The sequence below is a fragment of the Centrocercus urophasianus genome, unplaced genomic scaffold (assembly GCF_019232065.1).
Source record: "Centrocercus urophasianus isolate 14NV4802_14NV808 unplaced genomic scaffold, USGS_Curo_1.0 seq_24, whole genome shotgun sequence".
Lineage (NCBI taxonomy): Eukaryota > Metazoa > Chordata > Aves > Galliformes > Phasianidae > Centrocercus > Centrocercus urophasianus.
Window position 1 is genome coordinate 9,269,756 of NW_024884800.1, and position 17,323 is coordinate 9,287,078.

Consider the following 17,323-nt stretch of genomic DNA (forward strand, 5'->3'; position numbering starts at 1 on the left):
TGCGGAGCTGCGGGGCCGCCCCGCGGCGTTGGGCCTGCGGGCGCGGCCTGCGCCGGGCCCCGCTTGGGAAGCGTGGCGTTGAAAACACGAAAAGTCTGTGAGATAGATGTGGGGAGACCGGCGCGGGTGGGTCAAAGCCGCGTGGGTGCCCGCCGCTGAGGAAGGGCGGCTTTGCCTTGCGCCGGGGAAGGCGCGGCCGCTGAGGGCCGCAGAGAAAAGGGGCCCTATCGTCACTGCCCGTGGGTGACGGCTCTGGCACTGCAGCTGGCGGCTTGGCTGTAGCCCTATAACGCGCTGTGAGCGTCCCGCTCCGCACGCGGGGGGAGCTTCGTGCTCCCGCCCCGCAGAGCGCCGTGCTGGTGCGGGCTTTGACAACGAGTGTTGTCCTGTAGCTTGCTATGCGGTTGGTTTTCCATTGTAGCACTATTTTAGGTGTTCAGGTGCAGGTGGGAGAGTTCCTGACATTGAGGTGAGACATTGGTGCTCCTGGCTTTCCTTTTCTGAAACATACAGAGAATTTAAGGTGATTGTGCTTTGTCATTCCTGTGATGGATAATTCTAGAGCTGTTTATTGAGTGAGCAGAAATGGAGTAAGTACTGCATTCAATAAATCTCAATGCTGTGTGTGATTTTCCTAGAGCATCTGAAATCTAACAGGGCAGTTTGGGTTCAGATTGTGCCTGCATGCAGTGAAGGGTGCTAACAGCTGCAGTGTGAAAGCTGATTTCAGACTGTTTTGCTTCATCAGTTGCATTGTGTCTGTTTTTCCACTTAGTTCTGTGAGGTGTGGCTAGGAAAGCATTAAAGCCTTTTCTTCTGTGTTAGGTGCTGCTGCTGAAGATGTATGTTTTTAAGACTTTCAGAAGCAGGAAGCAAATTGGAGTAAAGTGAGGCTTGGAATTAATGGGAAGTTGCTTCTTGGAGCATAGAATTATCAAAGCCAAATATAAGATCTTTTTTTTCTTCTCTTTTAAGTTAATCAACAGTTATCCTTTTTTTGTCATCTCTTTTCTAGTTTTGTTTAGCTGGTTAACATGATAAATCAGTTAGGAACAGGACCACGAGCTAATCATTACAGCAAGACAGGTTGATGCTATATGGGATGAGCTGAGCTTCAATTAATCCTCAGGCTGAAGCTTTTACTGTCAAGAATGTGGCAGGAAAGCCTTTTTCCCACTCTGCTTAGAGTTTGGTGAATCTGGAATTTGGACCTTTGGATACATATGATTGTATATTAACCTGAACTACTTGACTTCTGTGCTAGCTAGATATCTAGAATGTAATGTTTAGAACAAAGCTAGGGCTGTGGAGAAGAAAAAACTCTGAACTTAACTTTAATTATCTCACCTCATGAATAAAAAATTAATTACTGATGCTAGCAGTCAGGGATGGAGTTTTTTTTCTACCCATTTCTCTTGTTTGACCACTGAGAAGCAGAAAGGCAATCAGTTACAATCTTTGCCTTGTGTTGCAACTGCACTGGGCAGGCAGGCCTGAGATAATTGAGCAAAATGAGAGATTTGCAAACCCAGAGAAGTTAGGTTTGTTTGCCCAATATTCTGCTCTCGCAAATCTGACAAAGAATTTATTGTCCTAATTGCTGATGTTTTTCTATTCTCTGTCTGACTGTTTAGTCTAGAGCTGGTATTTTTGCAAGAATGCGTTGATGCTCTTGTTGTAGAGTGTGCTATTGCTCTGAGTTCTTTCTGAAATGATAAAGATGGAACAACCAAATCACCTAGCAGGTGGCTTTTATCTAGTTAATGTTTACTCCCACCTCCCTCAAGCTTTCAGTCAAGATCCGAAATCTCTCTGTTAAGAGATTTCTTTCTTTCTTATTTGAACTTAGTCCTTCACTTTACATATCAGGCACCCTCAGGCAGGAGAATAGTTGAAGATACACTCATAAGTACTGTATCTGGTGAGCGAAGCCACACAGAGAACATGAGCATGTTCTGCATTTGTGTTCCCTTTGTGTTTCCTGCTTCTTTCCACTTTAGAGCACTTCTTATGTGCAACATGTGGCTGCCTGTCTACCAGGTGTGCTCCAAAGGTCTGCCTGCTCCAAGCAGTTTTTACTTTGCTATTAGCTGCTGGTGGTCTTGGGACATGAAACATGCTTGTAAAGGGGAGGGTCCTCACTTTCATTATGAAGGTCTTAGGTATGTTGAACTTGCATGCAATTAGTACTTCTATTTTAAATTAACCACAGCAGCTTAATGTACAGCCAGCTGCTGAGCAGACGAGTTGAGCTGAGCTGCTTTAGATTACCAGAGCAGTCTCCAGTGGGCAGTTTTTGGAAATTATTTTTGTTCATTCCTGATAAAAATGACTTTTCTGGTTTTCAAGAACTTTCTGAAGGACTGTCTATGCTGGCAAAGGCTGATTTGTTCTTTGTGCTGAAGTTGTGCTTAATTTTAGGAAAAACAGAACATCAGCTGTTGTTGGACGGTGTCTCTGAGTGGAGAATTTGTATCTGTGGATGGCTGCACTGGTATGGAACAGCTTATGGGATTTGGCTTTGGGTTTCTGCCTCGTCCATCTGCATTGATTTAAAACTAGCTGTGAATCTGAGGTGCCGTTATTTATAGCTATTGCCAATCCCAGCATTAGCAGCAGAGAGGTGGTGTGGTTTTGTCACCTCAGGAAAATGTCATCTGCTATATGATAGTTCCAACCCACTCTCCCTGAGGAAATTGAGTGGATAATGGCTTTTGAATTTCTGCGTATATGCATATTGTTGACGTCTTATGAAAGTCCAGTATCTGAGGTTTCTTTTGTTGCGATTCCATATTTGAGGTCTTGAGTAATTTCCTGCTTGCTCAGCTGTCTTGGTCCTCTGGTCTCCTCTGCTGCTTTTTGATGGAGTTGTCAATTGATTCTTAATTGATTGTTATTTTGGCAAATGAGAGCAGCATGGTGCGGCTGCCTGGAGGTCAGAAATCTGCTGCTGCTGCACGGCTGCCTGCCTGCCCCAGGACCTGGTGGGAAGGGGCCTTCCAAGGCCCACCTTGTTCTCTGCCTTCCCTCCGCTGTGCAGCTTTTGCATCAGATGGAGTTGGTGCTTTGAAGCCACGTTTCTCTAGGCTTCCCTGAAGAGGCGTTTCAGAGCTATCTCGTTCCAGACCCTGGGAACACAGGCATCTCATTATAAGTAGTAATCACAATGAGTTGGCTTTTTGTTTGCTTGTTTCCTGTTTATTGAACTGTTCTTGGGAGGAGAAACTGTCAGCAGTAATTCCAGGGGATTTTGTTTGTTTGTTTCGGGGATCAGCAAGCCTCTTGCCTGTATCTTAGCTGCCCAGTGAGGACTCTTTTCTTAGCAGTCTGAGATTATGTTGTAATACTTCCAACATCAAGAGCATAAACAGGTTTAAAGGTATTACTTTCTTCTAGCCCTTACGTGACTTCAGCAATAGTTCCTTATTTGCAGCTGCTTATCTGTGTAGCAGCATATTTGCATATTAGTTCAAGCTGTTGTGATGAAGTTCACTTGGAGCTGTTTACATGGAGTTTTTAGGACATACTGGCTTTGCTTGATTACTCGAGTTTTTAGGTCTGCAAGACCTGCAAAGTTGGTTATTGGAAAGCATTTCTGCGGTGCTCTGGCAGTCTCATGCTCTGATATTTTCACCTGTATAGGACTGTTTCATATAAAGGCAACAGCCATTTTTATCATTTATCTCAGTATGTCTGTAGAACTGGCTCTCTCTTAGCATGCCTTCAGCTCTTCTGAGTTATTTTAAAACAGTCCTTTAAAAGCTCCTTGTTTAGCATGTTTTTGGCCTGTCTTGCTAGTTTCTTGCTTTTTTTTTTTCTAATTTGTATTTATTTTTCAAAAATAGTTTTTAATATTCTAAAGATATTTTCTAATGCACTTGAGGAGGTGATAATATGCTTACTGCTGTTTAATTTTGGCATCCCACCTCTTTGCCACACAGCAAATGTGGCTGTAGCTGACGCTAAGCTTTGCCTTTTTCTGTCCTTCTTTGAATGCAAATGTAATCTGGGAGGCTTCATTTTTCTCAGCCATGTGTTTGCAGCTTTACAATTTGGGGTGATTTTTAAAATCAGTGTGCAGCTCTCACGCAGAGGTGAGAGACAGGAACTTTGTTTCAAGTTTTTTTGGGAACCTGAAAACAAAATTCCTTGTTCTGCTCCAGGCTGCAGTTTAAGCGTTTTAGTTGGAAGTTACTATGGAAAAAAATCTCCATGAGAATTTACTTCTACTGCTGTCTGCCTGCGTAGCTGTTTGGTAGTAACAATATTAATATACAGATTAGGGGCCACTTAGGCTGCTGTGGTTTGTAGAAACGTGTAAATGACAGGGGAAGGAGAGCCATGCAGCCTTTCTTCTTTAGTGTGGTGTGGTTCTGATTGCAGGTGGCGGAGCTGATGGGCAGGGCGTGTTAATAAAGGGAGCGATCACTTTGATACGCGGCCAGTCTGTGCAATATGCTCCACATGAAATGTTGCTGAGGAAAGTTTACAGTCCAATAAAACTGAGCGCTGAGATCTGGCAGCTCCCTGGTGCTGGTTTAGCTCTGGCTCCGTGCTGGGTTCACCAACTTTCCTGGTCTGGCAGGGAGCAGCCAGATGTCTGTGTCCTGAGCTGCTTAGCATCTCGGCCACCCAGACAAATCACCGCCAGGCATCTACAGATAGCTGCCACATGCTCAGGGTTCTGGCACATCCATCTTTGATCTTTGAGTGCTGGCAGGTCTGCAGATGTGCTGGTGCTCACTCCCCTTGCTGTTCTTTAAAAAAAAAAAATGAACAAACAAAAAAAACCCCCAAAAACCAACAACTGCCTTAAAGGTCTTTATGCAAGCAAGTAGCATTCCATTTCTGAATAGATGTACTGAGTCAGTCAGTTCTTGCTGAATAACGTGTGCTTTGTGTTAGTAGAGCCAGGCTCTGTCTCCACAGTAGGATATCTGCTGCCAGGCTTAATCCAACACCTCTCTCCAGACATAGAATAGCAGCAAGGCTTCAAACAGTGTGTTCCTGAGTGAAAAGGGATGTGTTTTGCTGTGTTACATTGAGAGAATGTTCGGCCTTTCTGAAAGGTTTCCAGAGAGAGGAGGATTTCTACTCTAAAATTGAAATGAAAGTTTTTTCTGCTTTTGGATTGGTTACCAGCTCCCTTTTATTCTTTGGAGTTTGAATAACTGTTAGAATTAATAGCTGTTGACTGAGAAACGTGCTACTACCTATCAGAGCTGTGAAAGAGCATTTTGCACTCTGAATTTAATACATTGCATATTTTCTCCTTAGATTGCTTTTGTTTCAGATCCTTCCCTTACATAGTGAAGAGAGGCTAGCACACGATAACAAAGCCTTTTTTACTGTATGTATGTATATGTGTATGTATATATATACATAAATTATATTTATAATTTACAAACAGCTAAGAATGACAAACAAATAGAAAAGTTCACGTAATCCTTGTATCTCATTTTGGCTACTGTTATATCATGTAGTTTCCAACTATTGTCAATTTATAACTACACATACTAACATCCTGGACCTCACTGTCTGCACAATTGGGTACTGATATCATTTTGAACCTGTATGGTTTTGGGGAAAAAAAAGTTTGGCTGCAGAAGCTGCTCAGAATAGGGTGACATTCGTGGTACGGGGCGTTCATTCCTTAATGCTCATAGTAAGAAAATTAATGATGTGAGCCTTTGTTAATGTAGTTATCAAGTTTATATTTCTTGCAGAATTACAAAGCCCAGGGCTTTGGAGGAGCTTGCCTTTCTGCTTTGCCTTGCAGATCTTTGGCACGCAGTGAATGAGAGGTTGCATGGTGAAGCCTTACTCTTCTGTAAGAGTTTCCATTCAGACTGGGAGTGTTTGAGTGATTTCAATTAAATAGTACCTTGTCTGGGTCATTAGAAAAGGCTGTGATTTGTTTGGTTAAAATCTCACTCGTGCTGTGGGACGGCGCTGATCCTGCCTGCACTGCGGTGGTGACATTGTACAACATGACTCACTGCTCTGGGCCCCGTAGCACCACTGCTGCTGCCCAATTGGAATGAACCATTTCCCAATGACATGTGGTAATAACGCCAGTGATGACACAGCTCAACCAGTAGTGTTTTGGCAGAACACCTCAATTAAGTGGTTGTCTGTTCCTCTTTTCAGCTGCCTGCCGCTCCCTCTGCTGTTCTGGGGCATTCTCTCGTGGGTGTAGGTGAAGAGAGTAGCCAGACCTGTCTGGTGATGCTCTGCTATTAAAGGAAGCGGTTCTCTCCTTTCCACCATCTTTGGTGGAAAGCTCTTCCATCAGCTTGTCTGAATCACAGTCAGCTTTGCAGAGTGCCTTTCCCTTCTGTGGGTTGAATGTTCTCTGAGCCTGGGGAGCCGAAACAGTTCGCAGTGTGATAGATGAGCGCTGGGGCTGATGCCAAGGGAAACTATATCGAGTAGTCAAGCTGGGCAAAAACTTGTCCTGCACTTTGGGAAGGGACCTGCGTTGCTGAAGAGTGCTTAGAGCTCCTCACCAGCATTGGGTATGACTGGACACAGCTGCAGTGTTCTGGTGGGTGTGTGCATACACATGTGCCTGCTGCTGTTTCTTTACAATGAATGCTGTTCTGGCCTTTTCAGGTTGGCTTTAGTATTACTTGGCATTAGCTTGTGGCTTGGGAAAACAAAAAAAGCTCTTTTAGTATCATCTTATTCTTCATGATGTTGCAAGAGATACAGCACTTGCAAATAGTTCTAGTTCATTGTTTTCTCAGTCTTCAATCACAGGTACCAAGGAGTTGAAAGGCTGGCTGTTGTTGATCTTAGAAAAGAGGTGGTCGTAGCTCTACATCCTGGGTTGAAGGAGTCAAATGAACTCTGATGTTGCATATTTTTGTTGGCAGCTGGTGGGTGTAGTAGTAGTCAGGCAGCTGCAGAGCACTCTAGACATGGCAGCAAAGCTTATTTGCTGTTTGGACAGACTGTTGGGGAAGCTATCATATCCCCATAGAAAACAGTCTCTGTCTAAAGCAGAAAAGGAGGAATGATTTCTCGGGATAACTAATTAGGAGCTGGCAAATGTGGGTCTTAAAGTTACTATTCCTAGCAATTAGAAAATAAGGACTGGGTATTGCTCTAAGCATAATATGTAGGGTTTTCAGGCTTTGTACATGCACTTCTTACAGTGATGTAAGGCAAGGGTTTTTCAGCTAAGCAAAACATAGTGCATGAATGAATTGAAGGGTAAAACAGACTGGAGAAGCCCCCAGGCAATACTTCATTTGATCAGACCAATGCAGTGAGAATGCTGTGTTTCTGGGATCTTTTGTTTGTTATTAAAGAGCGTTCTAAATTACTACTCTGGCTGTTATTACCTTGATTTTTCTAGTCTGACTTATTCCACATTCTGTGACATGTTAAAAGATATTTTAGGTATAATCAATTTTGAGGACACTTTCACCATCTTCATTTTAGAAATCATTTAAGTAACTAATTTTAATATTTGAATGGGAATTAAAAAAAAAAAAAAAAAAACTAGCAGAAGCAAAAATGAACCGATTTTCAGATACCTGTGTTATCTGTATGTTTAGGTGGCTGTCAATGCACACATCCCTCCGGATTATCTTCTTAGGATCTGTGAGAGACTCGGGCCACTTTTAGACAAGGAAATCCCACAGAGCGTCTTAGGTGTGCAGACCTTGCTGGGAGTTGGGCGGCAATCTCTGTTAAGGGCAGCAAAAGGTAAGATTTATGTCTGTCTGCATTTTGTTTTGAGGAACGAAACCTTTTGTTTCAATCCATATTGTGTTATCTGTATCTGTTCGTGTAAACCCTGGTTTATCTTCTCTGCTTTTCAGCTCCTGCTTACTTATTGTGGTCTTGCTAAAACACAGTTATTGCTGGCCCTGTTATTGTGTCTTTGGTTGGGAATGCCATCTCTGTGTCTATTATTGCCTTATCTTGTTACTTCTCCTTTCCCTCCCAAGCTTGTTGGACTGGTATTTGTGTCAACAGTGTGATGAACTGGATTAGAGATTTGACCCACCTGAAAAATAGCCATATTTTTCCAAATGCATAAACGTGTGCGTGTGTCTGAAATAACCTACCACAGTATATATTTTGCTGGGCTATCTTTCACACTGGTGTATTCCTTTATTTGATTGTCTGGCTGTACAGACAGGTTGAAGGGTAGGGTGGCATTTCGGACAGCAGTTAGAGGGTTGGAGAAAGTGAGCCATTCTTTGGTGATAGTTTCCTGCTTGTCCTTGCTTGAAGTTAATTTGAACAAAATCCCCTGTTCCCTTCTTGAATAGGACACCAGTCTAGTCCTTCTGAAAAACTGCTCTGCTTGAGACAGTGATCCTGAAAGCACACTTTTGTGTTATAACTAAGCGGATCTGAGAGCCATTTGCTATTGAAAAGAGTGGTTCCTCCCTTCCCTCCTCCCTGCCACTTCTCCCCTGTAGGAGCCAGAACTTGTCTGATCCTATGATGTGCTGATTCACAGCTGAACTGTTGCAAAACTTGGTATTGCTATGGTAAGTACTGAATTAAATGAGCTCGTGGATCAGAGTGCTGGAGGTGACAAAGGAGCATCCTCCTGAGAGAAGAGCCGGGGTGGAGAGCTGCACCTTCCTGTGTCAGTGGCAATTGAGCGCTAAATTTTCTGCATGTGAAGTCAGACTCAGATGCGTAACCAGGATGGTAGCTTCTTGCTAATCCATTTGATGTCACCTGGTGCATGTCGTGTCTGCAATCACTTATCCAAAGTTTGGGGGTGAATCTATACTTTGTTATAACTGGAGAACTTCAGATTTGCAGGGAGGTTCGCAGCAAAACATTTCTTCATTTCACATTGCTTTGCATCTTAGAAGAAAACATGGAAAAGAACATATCTATGCTAAGAGCTGGTCTCTGGGTTAATTAGGGAACAGAGGCTAGATGAATTGCTGACATATAGTGCTTTTTAAGTGACATCTTCATTGGAAAGAGAATTCTGCTGGACTTATGATGGGATTTTTTCCTTCAGGAAAAGAGCTGCTGTGACACTGCAATTCGGTGTGCACTCGCTAGCGTGGGACAGTGTACCTTTTCAAAATTGACACATATGGGTTGGTTGTTTTTACTCTTAGTTGTGCTTCAGTATGAAGCTTCCATTTACCGTTAGCATTCGCAGTTATTTTGATCAATTTGGGGAAGTTTAAGTGTTGCTTTTAAGGTGCAACATCAGAATGCTCTGTGGCACAGTTTGGACTGTAATAGAGGGTGCTCTCAGGAGTCTTGTTGAGTCATGTAACCCTGTACACAGCGTGTTCAGAGATCGAGGTGCTGATACATGGACCTACCAATCTGTGGCACTGTCCTTCTCTTTCAGTTCTTATTCACTGTGGCGGCTCGTTTCTCCCCTCCAGATGGCCAGAAATGGAAGAAGTCCAGGTCTAATTTCTGAGGCTCTCTGAACAGTCTCAGAAAAATTGCTATTGTTCTGGAGAGAAGGCTCTCTGAGGCCAGTTGGCAGCGTGTAGCTGGAGTGCCTTTAAAGAAAACAGTCTTCATTTTAATAGCTACGTTTGGGGGGGAGGGGCACAGGGGTGCAGAGGAGTATCTGAAGATAAGGCATATTGCCACCAATTGCAAGAAAACAGATTTATTGAAAAAAATTTCCCTTCTCCTCTTTTCAGGGAAAAAACGTATGTGAGCATATTCCCAAATGTACAGTTTGTAAGGAGAGATCTTGTAGGTGTTGGGATTCCAAAAAGACTAAAATCACACCAGAATTCAGTGTTGCTTCAATACAGTGTGCACCTACTTTTTTTGTTCTCTTTTTCTTACCAGCAGATTAGAAACTATTCACCAAAATGAAGCAAAAACAAGCTAAAAACATTTATGGTCATATTGCTTAGGAATGAGAAATCAGCTTAACAGCCTCCCCCAATTACATTTCTGACAAACTACTCAAAAAGATGAATTTTACTTTTCCATGAGAACAGTTGAGCCTGGAGGCTGAGAAATGACAGACAAGGGTGCTGGGAGTGCTGCTTGATGCTGTTGCTTCTGGGAAGAATAGGTCAGTTAGGCCTGGCTTGGCTGATCATTTCTTTAACCTGCTGTTAATCTTTCCCATACAGATTTCAGGCACACACTATGGAAGGGATCAGCATTTGCAGCTCTTCACAGAGGCCGGCCTCCCGAACTACCTGTAAATTATGGGAAACCACCAAACGTGGGTGAGTTTTGAAACATAAATGAGGTGGTTTTGCCTCCTCTGTGTTTTTATTAATATTCCATCTTAAAGTTAACTCTTTCCGGCTGAATTGCTAATTTGGGTTTTCACAGAATCACGGAATGGCCAGGGTTGGAAGGGACCTCAAGGATCATGAATCTCCAACCCCCTGCCACATGCAGGACCACCATCCTCCACATTTAATACCAGACCAGGCTGCCCAGGGCCCCATCCAATCTGGCATTGAACACCTCCAGGGATGGGGCATCCACAACCTCTCAGGGCAGCTGTTCCAGCACCTCACCACTCTCTCCGTAAAGAATTTCCCTCTGACATCCAACCTAAATCTCCCTCCCTCAACTTAAAACCATTTCCCCTTGTCCTGCTGTTATCTACCCTTTCAAAGAGTTGATTCCCCTCCTGTTTGTAGGCTCCCTTTAGGTACTGAAAGGCTGCAATAAGGTCATGCCCCAGCCTTCTTTTCTCCAGGCTGAGCAAGCCCATCTCCCTCAGCCTGTCTTCACAGGGGAGGTGCTCCAGTCCCCTGATCATCTTCATGGCCCTCCTCTGGACCCTCTCCAACAGCTCCCTGTCTTTTCTGTACTGTGGGCTCCACACTTGGACGCAGTTTTCCAGATGGGGCCTCACAAGAGCAGAGCAGAGGGGGACAATCACCTCCCTGTCCCTGCTGGCCACCCCTCTTTTGATGGAGCCCAGGATACAATTTGCCTTCTGAGCAGCAAGGGCACACTGCTGGCTCATGTTATCATTAATGTTTTTATTAGTGGCTTTTTTAAGATGTCACCATTAATTAATCTAAAAAACAATCCTCACTGACAATCAAATAATTGTTTTTGCATTCTTCTGGCTTCAGCCTTCTATAATATATGTACACATGTTTAGGTAGAAATAGGCTTTGATCTGTTATGATACACCCGTGTAAAAAGTGCATATGCCCATATGATTGAAAAGGCATGGTCACAGGAGCATGTAGACAATCTTTCCTTCAAGATCTTTAGCTGGAATAAAGCACCTGGTTCCCAGATAACTTTTATCTCAAGAATTCATTTTAGTTCAATTATGACAGAAAGCAGACTACTTGCAGCATCCTTCTACATAAAAGGAAATAATCACCAAACCAGCACTTGTATTTGCTTTCAGTTGGATAAAGAACTTGTATAGAACTCAGATGTATGTGTGCATTCAGCTTATTTATCATCACAGAGCTCTGTTTTGCTTAAACTGAAACCTCTTTTCCTAGTATGGTCCGAATTTTCATTAACTATTTTTGCAGCAAGCAAATTTGATTCTTACAGGCATAAATATAAGTCCTGTCTGTCATGATTTCTTTTCATATTAGGGTATTTTATTTATGATTACCATGTGAATTTTTGTGAAGATATATGGACTTCCCCTGATTTGTTAGGGGATTTATTCATGTGCATTTCTCTTATCTGTTGAGTGGAAATCTCTAATGGGAAGTCTCTGTTGAACTCCATCCAACTGGCATGATTAATTTAACTTAAAAATCAGAAAACTGAGTACTAAGGATACTGTTTTTCTTTTCCTTCTTTTTTTTTTCCTCTTTTTCCTGACCACAATCCTTGCTTAATCTCTGAAAATAATTTATTTTTTTTTAAAGGAGATTCCATTCTCCTTCCCAGCCATTTCTCCTCTAGAGATGCTGGGATCATGGTGACCATCTTCTGCTTCTACAATGTCTGTTCCTTTGTTTATGTTTCTGCATTTTCTCACTGTCTCTCCTTACTAAAAATTAACCTTTGTCTGACGTAAAAGTGACAAAGTCGAGGCTGCTTGTGGTTGAAACCAGTGGCACACTTTGCATAAGGTCTGTGGTGTTCCAGCAACAGTGACAGAAGAGTGAAGTTAATATGGATCTGCTGTATGAAAAATAAATGAATATTTGCCTAGAGCTTGTTCATAATTAACTATTACCTTAGTACTTTTCCTGCTTTTGCCAGGTGATTTGAGCTATACTGTGTCACTTAAAAAAGAAGGAACTATTTCCATATACTGGTAACGTTACTTCTGTGCATATCTCTGTATTTATTCTTTTAGACTGGTTCTGAATTTACTTTAAAATTAGCACTTAGGTTGGTGGACTGTTAATAAGCTGGATTATAGGTTGACTGCATAACCTCAATCTCTGTAGAAATTGTATTTCCATAAGGGGTTCTGGATGAATACTTCAGAAGGAGCTTTTTGGAATACTTGGTGTTACTGATGAAGCATAGTGGTGTATTGGACTTCAGCACTGTCATGCTATCATGACAAAGGTCTCTGCTACTTGCTTGGTATCTGTTTAATGACTTGGAGAACAGAATGTTTTCTTGTTTCTGATATTTTCCCACAAACTGCTATTAAGAAATACAGAAGTGTTGTGTGGAAATGAGTCTTTATAGCCAGGAGTTCCTTTTTGTAAATACCAGTTTCTAGAAGAATATGGTCCTCCTTGGAGTAGATATATAAACTACCAGTTAGAGAGAAAAGTATGGGCAAAGTTTAAAAATACAGAGATGTCCTGTTCTAAAGGTGTACAGGAGACAGAAGCTTGGTTCTGGTGTTCCCAATGGCTGTACCTGAATCAAGTGTCAAAAAATTCTTCTGTGTGGATTTGTGCAAAATTAAGTGGGATTTTTGTTTTGGTGAGTGGTGCTGCAGTGTCCATGTCTTCTTTTAAAATGCTAAACAAAGAAGTACAAGCAGGCTCTTTAATATTTCAGCATGATTGTGAATTCCTGTGCTGTGCTGACTTAACGTGGGACGGCCTTGGGCAGTCAGATGGGGACAGCCTGGGGGTTTCTGGAAGTGCTTGCTGAAGTGCTGGAAGTAGTTGTGCTGAAGGAATGGGTGCCCAGCATCACGTGCAGTTGTGAAATTAAACTACTGCAATTGCCTGTGCAGATAGTTAACTCAGGTGTAGAAATAGTGGGTAGAAGAATTCTTATATTGTTTCCATTCTTGTGATAAAGATTTAAGCTTGCTGCCAGCAGGGTATCGTGGTGAACTTGGTAAGCATGGCCTTTCAGACTGTTTCTTTGCTGTTTTTGTGCTAATGGTATCTTTGGGACTGAATGAAGAAGTTCCACGAAGTCAGCAGCTCTGAAAGCCAGAATGCTTTGTTTCTGTGCTTTTAGCAGGTCTGGCTGTCTTGGTGACACATTTGCTCTTTGAGAAAGTATTTGGCATGTCTGAGCCAACTGCATGTGTTTTCCAGTGTCCATGTGAAATCCAGGCTCAAGATGCCTCTCTTCTGCACACTTTGAGAGGTGCCCAGCCTTCAGGCCTGATGTTACATTTGTCTTGTTATCTCTAGCAGTACAGACTGCCACTTACAAATTACTGTTTTACAGTGTGATTGTGTCCCCTGCACTCACTGCAGCGATGCCTGTACTTGCACTGGAAGTGCAGGTTTTGTTTTGGAAGTGTGTGTGTTCAAGGACCAAGGGCTATGAGAAGCAGAGAAATGTTTTACTGCACAGCACCCCAAGCTAATGCTGTGGGTTGGTGCTTCTGTAAGCCAGGGCTTTCCCTAGCTCAAGGAGTCAGGAGTCCACATCCCCACCAGTGTGCTGCAAGAAGGATCGCATAACCTGGATTCATTTCTGAGGTCAGCAATCTCTCCTTACCGAAGGGAGAGCGTGCCAAGTTCTGTGTGGCAGTAGGGAGTGTTTTGGAGATCAAGAAGGTTGTGAGTAAGGAATGTTTTGGCTGGTGAAAGGCTATCAGCAACAATGAGGTTTGTGGCATCTCTGCACATGGATAGCAGTCATGTTAACAGCTAGAAGAGCAGAACTTCATCTGAGAAAGCAATTCTGTTTGTAGGAGAAAATTGCTTCATTTCTTAAAAAGAAGACTGGATATGCTCACTGTTAATAGCACGTAACATCAAGACAGTTTTGAAACCTTTTCTTAGGAGTAAATAGTGAGGGGAAGGAGAGCGAAGCTGGCAGCTGTTAGGCCTAGTATGGCACCAAGTGCTGCAGCATTTTAGATGTGTTTCCCAAAGTTTTTAGGGGTGCTATTTTGCTAATTCTACCCGTGGGAATCAGGGTTTTTTTTGATGATTTTAGACTTCGAGTATAATAACTATTGTAACAAAGAAGACAGATTTCCCAGGGCTCTTTATCCTGTACTTAGGTATTATTCCCATTAATCTTCTACCAAAAGATAGGAGAATTTGTGCATGGTTTGTTGTTGTTTTCTGATGTGTGTATGAGAGCTCCTTTGAAGGCAGTGAGAGTTTATGAAGTGTGGGTGGACTAAGATCTCAGTGATGGCTTTGTGTGTGAGGTAGACATTTCTGGTTTACACTTAGCTTTTTTGCAGTGAGAATCAGGTGTGTTGAAAGCTTCCTTTTTGTTCTAAGATGCACTTGTGCCTGGCTGCTGTTACGCTTCGTGCATGGTGTGTCCTTTGTGTGAGTTACAACAATGAGCAGTGCTACATTTCCAGAAGGGGAACTGTAATGTTTTTAAGAAGTTAGGTGTTAAGCTGGTTTGTCTGAGCAATATATAAAAATAATGCATAGGCGAAGCAAAAGGTACCATTTTACTGCATTTATCACAAAGGGAACTCTGTTCCCTTCTGTAAGAGGTGGGCAAATCTTCATTTCTACTTTGCTAAGGGAGGCAGTTTCTATATAATATAGCAGTTCCTATATAATATCAGGTATTGCTTGAATAGTAGTTAGATAGTAAATTAATTCGGCTTAGTGTGTTTTACTTCTTTAGCACTGCTGTGTATGTGTTTTTGCATGAAAAACAAATATTGACTGAAGATAAGGTCATGGTGGGAGTCTGATTCTTTTCAAGCACAGACTTCTTTCATGCTACTGTGCCTTTTTTCTAATATGTAGCTTTTTTTGTTGCCTTCAATTATTAAAAATAGCCCAAGTTTCAGGGCACAAAACTGAGAAACAAAAATACCTTCTGTAAACCCGGATCAATTCATTTTCTGCCCTGCTTATCTCTCTGCTGTGTTTAAATGCCTCAATCTTATAAACATACAGAACTGTGTAACCAGTTCATAACTCTTTGAAAAGGTGCTTCTTGACTTTGTAATTTTCTAACATCTTCCATGGTCTTTTTTTTTTTTTTTTTTCCTGGTGTTTGTGTAGGCAGGTAAAAAGTATGATGATGCAATTAAGAAAATGGGTCAAGTTGTTCAGTATGCTGTTGAAATAAAGGGCTGAAAGGCACTCGAGAGCTTCCCATGGTTCCTGGGCAGTCCTGCCTACTGCAGTGTGCAGTACACAAGATAAGGGGATCTGCAGGGAGCCTCCTATGGCAAGCAGTCTGCAACCCACCAGTACAGCTGTGTATCTTGAGTGGCATTCAGAAAGAACTCTCAAAACTCTGAAGTCAAACGTTCAAGTGGGATGAATTAGGACAGGTGAAATTAAATGCCAAGAGTTATCCCAAATTATGCATTGGATCAAAGATTAGAATTAGCGTCTTTCTGTATTCTGCAGCCATGATGATCTGCCTGCAGTGGTGTGCCCTGGCAGTCAATTTCATGCTTAGTCTCTCATTTCCTAGTGAAAAGCTTCATAGTTACCTTCAGCAAATCTGCTAGCAGTGCTTGTCTCTACCTCGTGCCTTTGTGCATTGAGGTTTCTGCCTCTTTTCATCAGGACCCCTAGGAGTGGCAATATTGGTATCATTTGTTGTTGAGGGTTTTTTCTGTGCTTGATGCTCTTGACTGGAACTCTTTCCATCAGTGCTGCGTATTTCTTGTTCTTATATCGTGCTAAAAATGAAAGGAAGTTGCTGCTACTGCCAATAATGAGAGAGACTTTATAGAAAACATAGGAAACTTTTGATCCTGACCGTATGATCCAGTGTCCTTTCCAAATAAATCTTTTTTATCACAAATTAAAAAACAAACTAACAAAAGAGATGCCATCCAAACATAAATTTGTGATGATTATTATATGGCAATTACATATTACTAATACCAAATTTTCAAAGTCCACAGAGTGTATCTGTGGCCTGCTCGTGATCTGAACTCTTGGATTAACTTTTGGTAATTATGAAAACACTTTATTGTGCTTTAATATTTGTTAGGAAACCAGGTGTATCGTGTGTGGTAATAGGCTTCCTTCATGGTTGTGTATTTTTTGGAAGACTGTACAGAATGTCCTGATAAAGTGGCAGGGGTTCAGATTTATAGATTATAAACGTTGTTACCAAATCTTATATTGACACAGTATTTGTTTCCTTTGAGTCCTGGACACAAAATGCAGGTCTTAATTTTTATTATTACTTTTTCTTCCAGTAAATATTCTTTCTGCACGGCAATTAACTGGATGTGGACGTTTCAGCCACTTGTTCCCAACATCCACCTACCAACAGATGAAGATGCACAAGAGGATATTAGGGCATCTGTCTTCTGTTTACTGTATAGCCTTTGATCGCAGTGGGAGAAGAATTTTTACAGTAAGTCTAATAATTTAACTTTTCTTTGAAGATTGCTTTGCTTAGTTTGGTTTTCTTCTTTTTGAGTCCCTTATCAGCCTCTTTGTTTTTGATGGAGATGTGGAAACAGCCTCCAGAAAAAGAAGGGAAGAAAATATTTGATATATATGAAAATCCATCTTTTTCATTGTTAGTTTTCACTTTTCATTTGAGTCGATGTTTTAAAATTGCTTCTGGCTCTGGGAGACTGAAACAGCCATCTACTTGCCAGCCCTTACAGAAGGGCTGTTCCAGTCCACATCTTGTAGCTCTCACTTGAAATGTGTGCTCATTTCTATTGGTTAATCAACTTTCTTGCTAAATGGCACCTGAATTATTCTGGACTTTGTAATTATTGTGCATACTGCTTGCTGAGTTCAGTCTTAACACTTTTTTTTTTTTTTTTTAAAAACTACATTTTACCTTTGGTAACCTTGGAAATTCTGGCATTACATTTCAGTAAAAACTTGGTGACAAATAAAGAGCCTCGTTACTTCATCTGCAATTTACGCCTCTGCTAAATGTACTTTCTAGACTTCATAGTATGTCAGTATATATTCACATGGATATGTGAATACCATTTTCAGTTTTTCATGATAATATATAACATACATTTCTATGATACTACACTTGGTTTTTGTTGTGT

At 41.7% G+C, this 17,323-nt stretch overlaps 1 protein-coding gene across 5 annotated transcripts in view; it reads left to right on the forward strand.

Annotated features, from left to right (window-relative positions):
* The window catches only part of BRWD3 (bromodomain and WD repeat domain containing 3), a 50,221-nt gene that overhangs the window by 1,091 nt on the left and 31,807 nt on the right, over positions 1–17,323 (forward strand). For 2 of the 5 annotated variants that reach the window (XM_042824819.1, XM_042824820.1), the window contains exons 5-7: positions 7,566–7,716; positions 10,104–10,202; positions 16,499–16,659. In XM_042824819.1, coding sequence (XP_042680753.1) covers positions 7,566–7,716; positions 10,104–10,202; positions 16,499–16,659 — 411 coding nt within the window. Of the gene's footprint in view, positions 1–2,325; positions 2,495–5,440; positions 6,548–7,565; positions 7,717–8,470; positions 9,412–10,103; positions 10,203–16,498; positions 16,660–17,323 lie in introns of those variants that run through there. The other 3 variants (XM_042824823.1, XM_042824822.1, XM_042824821.1) reach the window with 3 other exon arrangements.